Source organism: Xiphophorus hellerii, chromosome 8 (assembly GCF_003331165.1).
Source record: "Xiphophorus hellerii strain 12219 chromosome 8, Xiphophorus_hellerii-4.1, whole genome shotgun sequence".
In the NCBI taxonomy this organism is placed as follows: domain Eukaryota; kingdom Metazoa; phylum Chordata; class Actinopteri; order Cyprinodontiformes; family Poeciliidae; genus Xiphophorus; species Xiphophorus hellerii.
In genome coordinates this window covers 16,396,906-16,409,946 of record NC_045679.1, presented here as the reverse complement: position 1 = coordinate 16,409,946, position 13,041 = coordinate 16,396,906, and the positions used below count along the sequence as shown (strand labels likewise).

General features: G+C 38.3%; 1 protein-coding gene across 2 annotated transcripts in view; it reads left to right on the top strand.

Moving 5' to 3' along the window:
- The first annotated feature begins 4,635 nt into the window (after window positions 1–4,635).
- Window positions 4,636–13,041, top strand: part of LOC116724225 (mediator of RNA polymerase II transcription subunit 13-like) — a 94,745-nt gene continuing 86,339 nt past the window's right edge. For both annotated transcript variants that reach the window (XM_032569725.1, XM_032569724.1), the window contains exon 1: window positions 4,636–6,121. In XM_032569725.1, the coding sequence (XP_032425616.1) occupies window positions 6,050–6,121 (72 nt within the window). In that variant the 5' untranslated portion in view covers window positions 4,636–6,049. The remainder of the gene's footprint in view (window positions 6,122–13,041) is intronic.

Here is a 13,041-nt window from a genome sequence, read left to right as displayed (position 1 = left end):
GATGTCAACCAGTTTTACCTTTGCAGCTCAGACTGTATGTGTGGAGTCATTGTCCTGCTGAAAGATGAACACGTACCCCAGACTCAAGTTTTGTGCAGCGTAGGACATGCCTTCTTCCAGGATTGCCTCATCTTTAGAAAAGTTTTCCCACAACATGCATGTAAGCCAGAAAGTTAAGTTTTGTTCCATTTGATCACTTCTCCTTCTTCCACCTGTTTGCTGGGTTTTTTGAAAACTACAAAAGGACTTTGACTTTCTTCATGCCACTCCTTTGTGAAGGCCTAATTTGCAGATGGCACAACTGACAGTTGTCCGGTTCACACACTCCCCCACTTGAGCTTCAATTAGTACTGTGGTACTCTTGGTTTCAAGACCACAGCTGCAACACATATTTTAACCACAATTTGCTGTGAAACTCCTTGCTGCACTGAAATGCAACCAAGTTTTTAACTTCGAAAAGTTGGAGTAACAACAAGATTCTTATCATCACAGACTTAGTTTTTGCCTTAGTCTGATTTTAGCCTTTGTCTTGCCTACCACAAAGTTCTTGTCTCGACTCTGTCTCAAGACAAGCAGGTGTGAATTTCTTCACACATCTCCAAACTTTTCCACAGCTTGGTGTGTTCGTTGGTCCTAATAAGGCAAGTTGTTCCATCATGTTCTCTGACCTCGGAAGGTGATAACTTGTTTAGGGGTATCGGACTTTTTAGGGCTGAATACAAATGCAGCCACACTTTTCAGATTTTCATTTGTGAAGATATTTAAAGACTTTTCTAGCACATCACAGTCACGTGTTACTTTGTGTTGGTCTAACACCTAAAATACAATTTGGAGGTGTAATGTGACAAAATGTGATAAATATGCAAGGCACTGTATACCTTCATGAATATGCAATGCAGTAATGTTCTCAGCAGACAGTTGTATTTTCTGTGTTTTTATTATTTTATTTTTGGCTTTTATCCATGCTCGGTTTTAAGCCACAGTTTTGTCAGCAAATAAACATCTACCGCATTAAGCGGCAATGATTCAGTCTATCTACATCGACATCAATATCTTCATCTTGTGTCTAGATATGAATATGCTTAATCTCGTCACACTGTCTCAACAAAGCGTCAGGACAACTGTGCTATCTTTAATCAGAACAAAGATGCATCTCTTCTCCTCACGCAGATGAAGTCAGCGGGGGCCTGATGAGTGAAAACAAGCAGCATATTGAAATAGATTTATTCAAACCGATAAGCATCTCATCCCATCAGCTCCATACCAAGTGTGTCAAACCGAGCACAAGTCTTTTCAAAGCCGCTGAGGATGTTTCGAACAAAAGGAGACAAAAGTGTCCAAATGAGATCTGGATCATTCCTGGAGCAGAGGGATCAATAACCGCCAGACTAAGCCCCTGCTCATCCATCTGATTCATATCTTTCACCACTCGCCCTCCCTTACCAGCGCTCCTCCACGTCCCCTGCTTTTTTGAAGAAATAAGAGGTCGCAGATCATGTGCCGGCTTGTACCTGGTACAAACTCTGTTATTTTAGATCAGAGGTTTCATAAAGTGACAGAATCCTTACTGACAGAATAATATTCTTTAATATTAATACTGACATATGTAGCATAATTTTCATATGCTACATATGAAAATTACTCTAATAAAGAAATAAAACCAGAGAATACTAGTTTAAACATGTTGCATATGTTTATAATTAATAATAATACTGGGTCAATGTAATCTTACTTCACATTTTTAACAAACATTTAATGCAAAATGTTAGAACATATCACCAAGCACTTTATTGGAGGAAAACAAATTTCAATAACAAATCAATTTTTGTAAATATTTGCTTGAATTTTGGGCTGGATCACAGAATCATATCAGATACCTGACACTCCAGTTTCTGCTGTTGTTGCTTCTCAACAACCTTCACCCAATGTTGACATCAATGCCTGACTGCACACAAAGTGTCAGTTCAGGTTTTTGTAAGAACTTAAACTTCCTGTGCGAAAAAAAAAAAAAAAGTAATTCTGGATTAAAAATGCTGAGCATACAAAAAAAAGTTTAAGCTATTCAGAAACAACAACTGAAATCTCCATTCATTTTTCTCTCCTTTTGAAATAGAACATTTTACAGTTTTGCCGCCTCGGCAGTTTTCTTTGCAGACATAGAATGAAACATTCCCATAGTAGTTAAAGAGAATGCAGTCATCATGTAAATATACATTCTTTAGGCTGAAACAAGAAAGCAAATCTTGTTATGTATCTGCAATCTCATTCTTTTGATCCCCACCCAAATCTCATTAGCATACAACCACGGGCAAAACCAGAGAATCCCTTTGAATCACGTTCAGTCAGTCATTTGTAGCAAGAGCACAAAGACGAAAAAGCTGTTATTGGCAGCTAACAACGCAAAACCATAATACATCACAGTGGGGTTTTTTTTAAAGTGAAAAAAAAATATCTATAATCGCTTTGTGTCAGTAACACAAATTAGAGTTTCTGCTGAGAGAAAATTTATCGAATCACTCACCATTGAGAAAACAATAGTATCACTAAATGCTGAAGAAAAAAGTGTTATGGAGACATTAAATGTGGAGAAAAAAAGTCTGGAGTTACTCGACTTTTGTGAAAGAAAATAAATCAGTCAGAGGTAAGGGAATGAAATGTGGAATTAATGAAATTGAGAAAAAAAATACAAACAGTGTTTATAATGTAAACATTACATGTCTTAGAAAACAGGATTTAAAAGTAGGGAAATTACATAATGTTCAGAAAAAATACACAATAATTTCCATTTCTAATACAAATATCTATAACTATGCATAATAGCCAGCAATTTAAATACGGTACTTGCAGATCTTAATGAGCTGTTGCTCCTGCCTGAATGACAGGAAACATGAGCCGTCAATTCTAAATAACTATAAACTTGTGTTTTCTTAAATTAGACAGAAATTGATGTTTGTAATTAGTTCTTCATTAAAACTTTAATGCTTTAATCAGCAAAAGTCAGGAACACAAGTTTTTATACATTGAAAGAACTGATCTATGCCACAAAGCAGTTTCTTCACCAGCTTCAGATTCTTGTTACATTAAATCTGCTGGAGGATAAGACAGAGCCTCCAGCTCCAGACTGCTGAAATTCAGAGTCTGTCAACAGACTGAGTCTCTCTGGAGAGGCAGCGACATCATATGGTGCAACACCATTCTCTCCGGGCGTGAAGGAAAAGAAAGTGATCGAAACTTCTCGGCACTGTTGATTATTTCTTGATTTTAAATTTGAATGTAGGAAAAGAGTCTGTAGGCCAGTAACAGTCTCTCAGGCTGTGGGGCCTCCACAGATTCTGCTTGTTTATCCAGAGCATCCTTGTGGGTCTAATAAATTTGCACACAAAGTAAACATCTTAAACCTGTTTTCAAATCCTTTTTGAACTGTTTCTGAAAATACACAAGGTTTGCAACGATGCTTAGTTAGGTGATATACTGTATGTCAAAGTAACATCCAACTGGATGACAAGAACCAAAGTTTCTGAGTGAAATAAAGTCCAAAGCACCACAGTGCCTCTGTTTGTCTTCAACATTGTACATTGACTTAGAAAGGGATTGTTTTAGAAAATGGAAGGCCGTCGTCCATTGCTTCATGATCAGCATAGGCACTCTGATCTGAAACGATCAACTTCCATTTACAACAAACTGTAATTCATCGTGCAATGTTATCAGAACCAGGATTGACTACTTCTTTTCTGATGAACCAATACTCCCCTCAACCCCAAGGATCACTTTTAAAACTGAATCTTAAAGACCAGAAACCACAAGATTTGCAGGTTTGAAGAAGCTCTGGCCATATAAGCAGCACAATTTAGCTTTTGTCAAACGTGCTTTATTTCCAATGCCTCTTTTGTCCCTTCTAACATAACACATTTTAAGAGAAAATGCTCACTTGTTGCAAGATATTTCTCATCTATCAGGTGCCACGATGAACGTGAATCCTAATTTTGTCTGGTGAATAAATTAGGTTATCAGGGTGGTTAGAGATGGACGTTGTGTTTTATTGTCTTTAAGTCCTGAATAGCTCCAGATCTTGAGCAGAGATCTTGTCTTTTTCTCCAGAGTGAATTTTGCAGCTTGTGAGACTAACCTACATAGATTCTGTACCTCTTATGAAACACAGTGTAAGCTAAGTAAGTCATGCTGACCTCTATTCTGTCACACCCTCTTGTTGTGAGAAGTGTTATATTATGTAACGGATGCATGCAGAATGACACCACGCAGTGATGAGAAAACTGAGCAAAATATTAGAAAGTATACTCGCTAAAAGGGGGATAGATGGGATTTAAAAGGATTCCCAGTAAGATGGGCTTTTCCATCGTGCTACCCAGCGTCTCATCAAACAGATACTTAACAGGATTGTAATCCCAGACTTTGGTCACGTGAGTGCAAACTTGGCCAAATGGGAAGGCGAGTCTCTGTAGTACACGCTTCCGACCGCCATTACATTATTACAATGCCTTGTAGGCTGGACTATGGTTCGCGGAAAAAAAAAAAAAGAAAAGCTTCAACGCTCACGTAAAACCTACACACACACACACACGCATTCACAGAGAGAGAGAAAGAGAGAGAGAGAGAGAGAGAGGGTGACACATTCAGACTGCGCGCACGCCCATCGAGCAGTATAATAACGCACTCTGACAGATAAACAATGAGGAAGGAGCCGCTGCGGTTGAGGAAATCATGCACATGTTGGAGGATTTAAATCAACATTCGCACGGTTTCTCGACAAAATACACGGATGATGCGCGCTTTGTGAAGGAGCGATCTGCAGCCTTTCAGCATAATCTTTATGTCAGAATCGGCGCCAGACGAGGAGGGTGACTTTTGACTTGGAAGTGTACACATTTACACACACGCGCGCGCACAAAAAAAAAAAAAAAAAAAAGCCCTATCTGACATTTTTTTTCTGCAACGCTGGGGCTTTTGTGGCTTTGAGAGGACGTTTCGTAATGATATAAAACTGAAAGGAAGGAAGGATTTTTTCAAACCTCCGTCTACAGCAGTCGCCTGCTTCTCGTTTTCCTGGTTGGTGGAGTGTCAGAATAGTTTTTTCTTTCTTCTTGCCTGAATGGTTTAACCCATGATTTTTGGGTGTTATTGCTGGGAACCCGCTTGACTTTGTCCGCCAGGAGCAACGCAGAACAAGGAGAAGTGTGTGGGGGGGTGGATCTCTTTCTTTCTCTTTTCTTTTTTGTCTTTATGTTTTTATATTCATAAAGCTGTCGGGATCCTCGGATCGTTTGGTTCAGAAGCAACAGAGGGATTAAATATTCCTGCTCGCAGCGCCGTGTTTGTGCGAGCCAGACTGGCTTACATTGTGAGAGGAACGGTTGTGGCAAGAGAAAGAAGGGCTATAAATAGCGCATGCAATTCTCAAAAACTATCACAAGTGGTGCATCATCTTGTGGAGCACACGGAATCAGATATCCTGCATAGCAATCGCCTTTTTTTTTATTGAGTTGATCTTTTTTTTTTTTTTTTTTCTGGCAGCGTTTCTATTTAAAGTTTTGACGCGTAGAATTTCTACATATTTGGGCTGTTTTCTGGGAAAGGAGGAGAAAAGGAGTGGTTTTCTCATGGATCGGGGCGATTTAATGATGAAACTACATGCGGAAAGACTGATTTGGAGACAAGCCGATCTTCCTCTGTGCGTGGATTGAAATGGATCTATTATATGACAGTGATCGCATTTGGAATCGCCTGACCTGGATTGTAACAATGTTGTGATCTCTCTCTCCCCCCCCCCCCCCGCTCCCCACATCATCTCCCTCTCTCTCGCTCGCCCGCTCTTTCAACACACGCTTGGATTTATACGCACGGGCTTTATGGATGCATTGTGCACTTCGTTTTGAATACGCCCATTCTCTCATACCGACCATCCCGAGTCTATTATCCGCGGCTCTTGTAAGACTCGTACAAGGGAACCGATTTGTCACCCCTGATCGGTGTTTGGATACCGATGTAAGGATTTCGACATGCCCTGCGCTCGCGACCCCAAAGGCGGACGATTATGACTGCAACGGCGAATTGGGTGGCTAACGGGGCAAGCCTTGAGGACTGCCACTCCAACATCTTCTCTCTGGTACAGTATCAATAAATCATGCTCGGCCAGCTATGATAGACAGGTCATGAGACCGTGGGAGGCACGCTTATATGTCTGCCTGCTGTACAAAGGTGGACCAATTGGTGATGTTGTTATTGGGCAATCATTAACACACATGCAAACTATCACATTTTTACCACTAAACCTGTTAGATTAATCATTTCTGTGCAACCTATAAAGAAAAACTCATTTAAAAAAAAAAATCTAACAAATTACATTGGATGTTTCTTTGCATGCATTTGCAGATCCAATGCGTTCCAAGCACATATTGACACAAAAAGCACCAGATTTTTATTGTTATTAGCATCCTCTACTTTTACTTAATCATTTTGCTGGAAATCTTCCTGGAACTCTGTTGCAGTGCCAAGAAAGTAACTCTCAAGGAAGAAGCCTTTGTTTATTATCTCAGGTTTCTTTCATTTGTTTTGAAAGAAAGAATAAAAATTAGGTTAACATGTGTGAAATTACTTCAGCAGGACATGAAGAGCATTGAAGAGTAGCAAAAAAAAAAGGAGTTCAAAATTTTTGACAATAACATGCGTAAAACGGAAGCTGCAAAAAAAAAAAACTCTGTTGGACTCCATACGTGCAGTGTCATGTTTTTTTTTTTTTTTTTTTTGCAGAACTCACTGGTTTTGAGGTTGCAGGCGACAAAGCGTCGTGTTTTTCACAGTTTTCCTCCTGCAATCAGAGAGTTAACTGTCTTACCACAGTAAGCAGTCAAGTGTAAAGGCATGCAGGAGACTGATCTCAGACTGCCGAGAACCACAACAACATAGGGGTCCTGAGGGCTTTTCAGGTGATGGTGCAGGTTGCGAACCGGCAGCAGACTGTGTTACACTGCACTAAATGTGACACCAAAGCTATTTAAATACATCCCAGAGAATGTTTTTAATTAGAAACACAGACTTTTTTTTTTTCTTTTGAAATTTTGGGGCTTGAGCAGAACTTTTTGTTCAAAAAACATACATATTTGACACCAGGGAGAGAGGAATTTTAAAGTGCCATCATTAACTATTCAGAAGCTTCTTGCATGAATTCCTCTGCACTGATTCTGATGCACATGCAGCATTGTGCATCTTAAATTTTCCTAGCTTGACACAGCTGAAAACTGTGATTGTGTCCTTGTCACCGTCTCATCCGGTGACAAGGAGGCTATTCCCTTTGTGGAAAAAAAAAGAAGCTCTCATTCACTCACTGCAGCTTTATTGGCCATCATGAACATCCTTTTCAAACTGAGGGTGAAAGAGACCATCCATCAGCCGGCTTGTTGAGAATATTTATGACTGGCAAGTGCCTCAGCGGTTACTAACTGGCGGGGTTCCTAGAGGGGAGTCCAAGACAGGACAAAATTGTAAAGCACACCGTGTGTACTGGTTTGAAACGGACACAGCAGCGAAACATGTATCTTGATGTTGACACTTTAAGGGTCGGTGGTGTGGGTGGCATCAGTCTTTATAAATAAGGAACTCTTTCTTTTTTCTGCAAATACGCTACAGAAAAAAAGTTGTTTCCATTTGTGGCAAATCGGCATAAATAAAACAGTTTTTATTGCAATTGTGTTGATCAGAAAATATGGACTCACTTCTTGATCTGAACCAATACTGATGGTTTGGATGAAGAGTGTTTGGCTTGTAAAGCGAAATCAGTCAGTACTTCACTGAGACTCTGATCTCTAATTCAGACTGATCTATAAGTGAAGTTCTGTTTTTACCAGAGAAATCTTTAAACATGGCACTTTTTTTCCTGGCACATTGTTAGAGAAAGCTGTTCTAATACAGCTAAGCTATTTCTATCGTAATCCCCCTGAAGCTTCTTGTTGGCAGCTTGCAAACTATAAATATTTATTTTTTATAACATTTACATAAAGCATAAAATGATTTGACGATATTTAGCATTAGATCATTCATGTTGTATTTGGTGTTAGTTTTCGACAGAATTATAATTTCTGTCAGTGAACATGTTTGATTTTCAAATACAGGAATCACACGCAAGCTTTGTCAGTTAAAGTTGCGTAAATGACAAGCAAGAGCAAGATTACTAAATATTATAGACTCTGATATCTGGGTTAAGATCTTTTTCACCTGGGGAATATTTAAATTTTGTACTTTTACCTTTCTACATTGTCTTTAGCTTGTTCATGTTCAAGAAACACACATTAATATTGTGTAGTACCTCAACTGTTAACCTTAAAATCTATCTGAAGTTTGCTATTGGCACCATGCAGCATTTAAATTTATTTTTAAAGCTGATATAAAATCCTCTAATGCTTTGAAATGATAAACGGGATATTTTGTTTCTTTTTATTTTATTCAATACTTTTAATCATTTAAAAATAAATACTGCACAGAAACATGTTGCTTGTTTTCGATGACCTACTTGTTCACAAAATATGCTAATAAAATGTAATATTTTTTATCTACAAAATAAAAATGATAAGCCACAGATGTGATCCCTCACTTTTTCCGACTTGGATCCAAACGTAAAGTTTTTACCGTAGGGATCTACAGCATCCTGTCTTCCACTGTGAAGCGCATCTATAAATCCACATAGACACAAAGTCCATGGCTGAATTTAATGCAGTTTCACATTTTACAACAAGTGGAAGTAAAATAGGCAATAATATGCTACTGAAGTTACAAGAAAAAGCCATAAAATATTTTTTTTATATGCACATTGTTTGAGATAGCACAATATAGAAGTTTGGACAAAACAAAACACAACACATTTTTTCTTGATAATTTCTTGGAATCTTATTATTACCAGCATGCAGCCTTTCTGATGGCGTAAGATGTTGATCTGATCTTAAGCCATCAGATCAACATTAAATGCTTTGAAAGCTAAAAAAAAAAAAAAATCAAATGATATTAATCCTCAGTAAGCATGTTCCATCCATTAGATGGCCCACTGGCTCAGAAAATATGCTAATGCGATGTTAGCTTTGTCTGTCAGGGTTCCACAAATGATAAGGTGGGAAACTTCCTAACCTTTCCCTGTAGGTCATGATGGCTGCACTCTTAGATAAAGGTCTTGTAGCAAATTCTTGACAGGCTGTTAAACGGCATTCCAGCATGCATTAACCTTGTTCCTCACACCGATTTGCACCCCACAACAGTAAAGAAAAAAGCAAAACAACAGCTAACTAGAAAGCATAAGTGCCTATATTGAGGGGACTTTATGGGGGCAACAGCAGATTACTGTCAAGGCCTGTGTAAGATACTCTGGATTGTCTGCAATCACACAACCCACAGAACAACTGTCTTGTGTGCTGGTGATCAACCATCTGTGACAGAAAGCAAACTAGACCCTTGTAAGTAGGAGAAAAGAGCCGGGGCTGGTGAGTTGAAGTGGCAGTGAAGGAGGGGATAGGGTGGAGGAAGGTTTTTCAACGAGAGACTGAAGGACTGCAGCAGAATCTGTTTTCATTTTAGGAAAGTATTATGACTGATGTGCATTTCCTGACTGCAAGCCTCAGCCTATTTGAGCAAGAAACTGAGAGTGAAAGAATGAGACAGAGCACGAGAGAAAATTAAAGAGGGAGACTGCAATGAGGGAGAGAAAAAGAGAGAGAGAGAGACAGAAAGAGAGAGAGGCAGAGAAAACAAACATCTTTCTGTGGACTGGGCAGGTTTCCTTTTAACACTGAGTTCCAGGCTGATTATGAAAGGCAAGGAGGAGACAGTTAAAGGCCACACAACACAGGAAGCCTCACTGTGTGCGTGTGTTTATACTGAGCACACTGTAAACCACGCAGACTCAGGAGACAAACTTCAAACAGCCATCATATTATACACACACAGACGCATTCACAAACACAAGTAGCGAGGAGAGGGAAAAATCCCGGTGCCCACACAAACATATGTACCACAACGCAGCACGTGCTGCATTTTGCACACGCGCACTCATATACCACTCCCTTTATCGCCCATATTTGGGCTTGTGAATAAACCCCGCATCCCGACGATGCAGGTTTGTGCAAACAGAGGTAGACCTTAATTAAGGGACTTCTCCTCTCCTCTCAACAGAGGTGCGTGGAGTGCAACGCTGGTAATTAAGTGTCCTCATGTAGAGGTCTAATGTGATCAACTAGGAGGTGCTCATTAGCCCAACTGTATCCCAACAGCGATCTTCGCTTGTATAACGATGATGCTACTCTCTGGCGAGGAAATAAAGTGCTCAAAGATGAGGCTTGAGGAGATAGCTGCAGTGTGGTGATTTATGGCAGGTGAGTGGCCATGGCTTGTAAGGAGAAGCAGGTAATCAGGAGTGGTGCCTTTTTAATACATCCTGTTTGCATTTGCTCCTTATTAATGGTGGTGGAGGGTGCAGGGATGCTTAGGGATGAGAAAGAGGCAGTGCTTGGACAGAGTGTTTGCTGAGCTGATGAATTATTGGGAGTTAATGCAAACCTGGGAAACATTAGAAATGTAGTTATGCTTGTGCTCTTGCGATATTGGAGAGCTGAATCCAGAACAAAGGTTTTTTCTTACACTGAAAAATATGAATAGGTTTGTAGAGCCCTGTTTCACTCCAGCTGAAATAATAAATCATTTTAGTAAATCTTTGAAAGTACATATCAGGTGTAAATACTGGAAAGCCATTCTCTTAATTAGATATTGTGTAGAAGTATAAAGTACATTTAAAGGGGATGTGTGTCACCTTGAGACTGTTTAGTATTTAGCTGTAAAATGTCTCAGTGTTTACCTTGGTCAGGTTTATTTCAGGCTCAGTTATAGCATTTTAGCATTTAATAGTCATGTATGATCACTTAAGTACAAATGGATAAAACGTTTTAAATAGGAAAGTGGTAATTTAAAAAAATAAATGTGTTGCTTTCTCTTTTTTCCAATTGAAAATACAGTCTATGTGGTGCATGTGCTTATTTTTCTTCTCTGTTAATTATTTTCTTGAAATGTAGAGATACATAATCATAATATTACTCAGACTTCACATATAATTTAAATTTAGACTTTATATTACACCCGTGCCCATTTAATTTGATTTTGACTCCTTTTTAGGAATAATGTGAAATAAGAACCACAATCAACCAACAATAACTCTGAAAACCCAGAGAAAGCAGTTGATATTTGTGGAAGCCAAATAACCACATTTTCTTACAGGAAAAGAAGAACCTAGAAACTTTTATTTATAGGTTGCAATTTGATGCATGGCCAGTATGAAATGTCCTGCAGTACCTGGAAAAACTTGGGTGTAAAAGAAGAAATTTAAAAAAGGTACAAACTGACGAATACTTCTCCATAAAATACAGTTTATGAAGCTAAAAGAAAAAGGATAGAATAGACATCAACGTAAACACATAAAAAATAAATGGACAAATAGATGGTTAATTTTTATAGAGCCATTTCAGAGCATAAGTTTTTAAAGTGTTTTATAGAAATGACCTGGTCCATTTAAAATGTCGCTACTTGAAATTAGACCCACAATCAAATTTAAAGATAAACATAATTCTCAAGCTGCTTACAATATAAAGTTAATATTAAGACACTTATCGTCAATGTTTACAGGTTGCTAGGGACTATAAAAGTAAATAGTTTTGCTAAAAGTTGTGTTAAATTGGCTTATAGACAAATTTTTAAAAAAACATTAATTTGTACTAGACAAGAAGAAGCAATCTTGAAATTGCCTGTGGCTCTAAACATTAGGCCAAAAATGAACTACTCTAAGTTATGACAGACTTTAGAGAAATGGATTCTCACATTACTTTGGAAATATGTGTTTTACATATTTACAGTTTGATTTATAAATCGTGCAATAAGGAGTAAAACTGCTTAGTCTAAAAAAGAGTCTATATTTAACCAGAGATATTCAGGCTGAATATAATCAGTTAGGCAACTGCTGTCTTGAAAAATGGACTGTGTGCTCAGTGCTAAGTAAGGAAAATTTATGTATATGTCACGACACGATGGCTTTTTTTTTTTTTTTTTTTTTTTTTGCTGCATGCAAAAGAAATACTCAAGCAGCTCTTATTTCTCATGCCCAATTAATCTCCAAGACAAAGCCACTTTGATAAATCACAGTTTGATCAAGATTCAAGGTTTCCCTTTTTTAGCTTGTTGTTCATCAGTTACATTCAGGTTGCACGCAGCAAAATAACTGTGAAATTGGTGGGGAGAAAAAAAAGGTGAACAGAGCTGAAAAAAAGGAGCCTCTTGTTCTGGAGAGGAGAGTCAATTTGTTCATCTAATATGATGTCACCAGAGCCTCCCATGAGATCATTCTCATTTATTTTATACATTCGCTCTTGGGTGTGGGCCACCCGAGACTGAGAGACAGTCCTGCAGCGAGAGCGATGAAACAGGTGGACCCATCTTCTTTAAACCTGTCCGTCTCCCAGCTCGTCTGCTGACCATACATTGTTTGAAATTGTTGTGGTATTTTTTTTTGCTTTGTTTTTTTTTTCACCATCTGCATGTCTAATTAGAAACCATGCTGAGAAGCAGTTGCAGGTACATTAGGAATGCAGAAATGATGACAACCTCTCAGAGCAGAGGGGGAGTCACCTTCCTCTGCTCAGTGCTTGAAAAGCAACTGTTAAGTGTTTTGTGTTAAAAAATTATTTAGAATAAACAAAATCTTAAGTTTAAAGATAAACATGAAAATTTTAGGGATTTTCTCTGTAGATGAATTCTTTAAATCATTTCAATTATTCCTGAATTTTGTTAATTTTGCAGGATTTTACTTCCTTACCAAGTAAATGTGTGAAGGTCTAGTCAAACCATTTTAACAAACAAAACTATACCAATACATAAAAAAAGCTTTATTTTGGTATCCATTTGTCGTAAATGATGCTTGTATTAATTCAGTAAAATAAACATTTTAAAGCTGACAGTAAGAGCCTTGTGATTATGGAAACAGATTGTCACCTGTGGAGAAGTTGA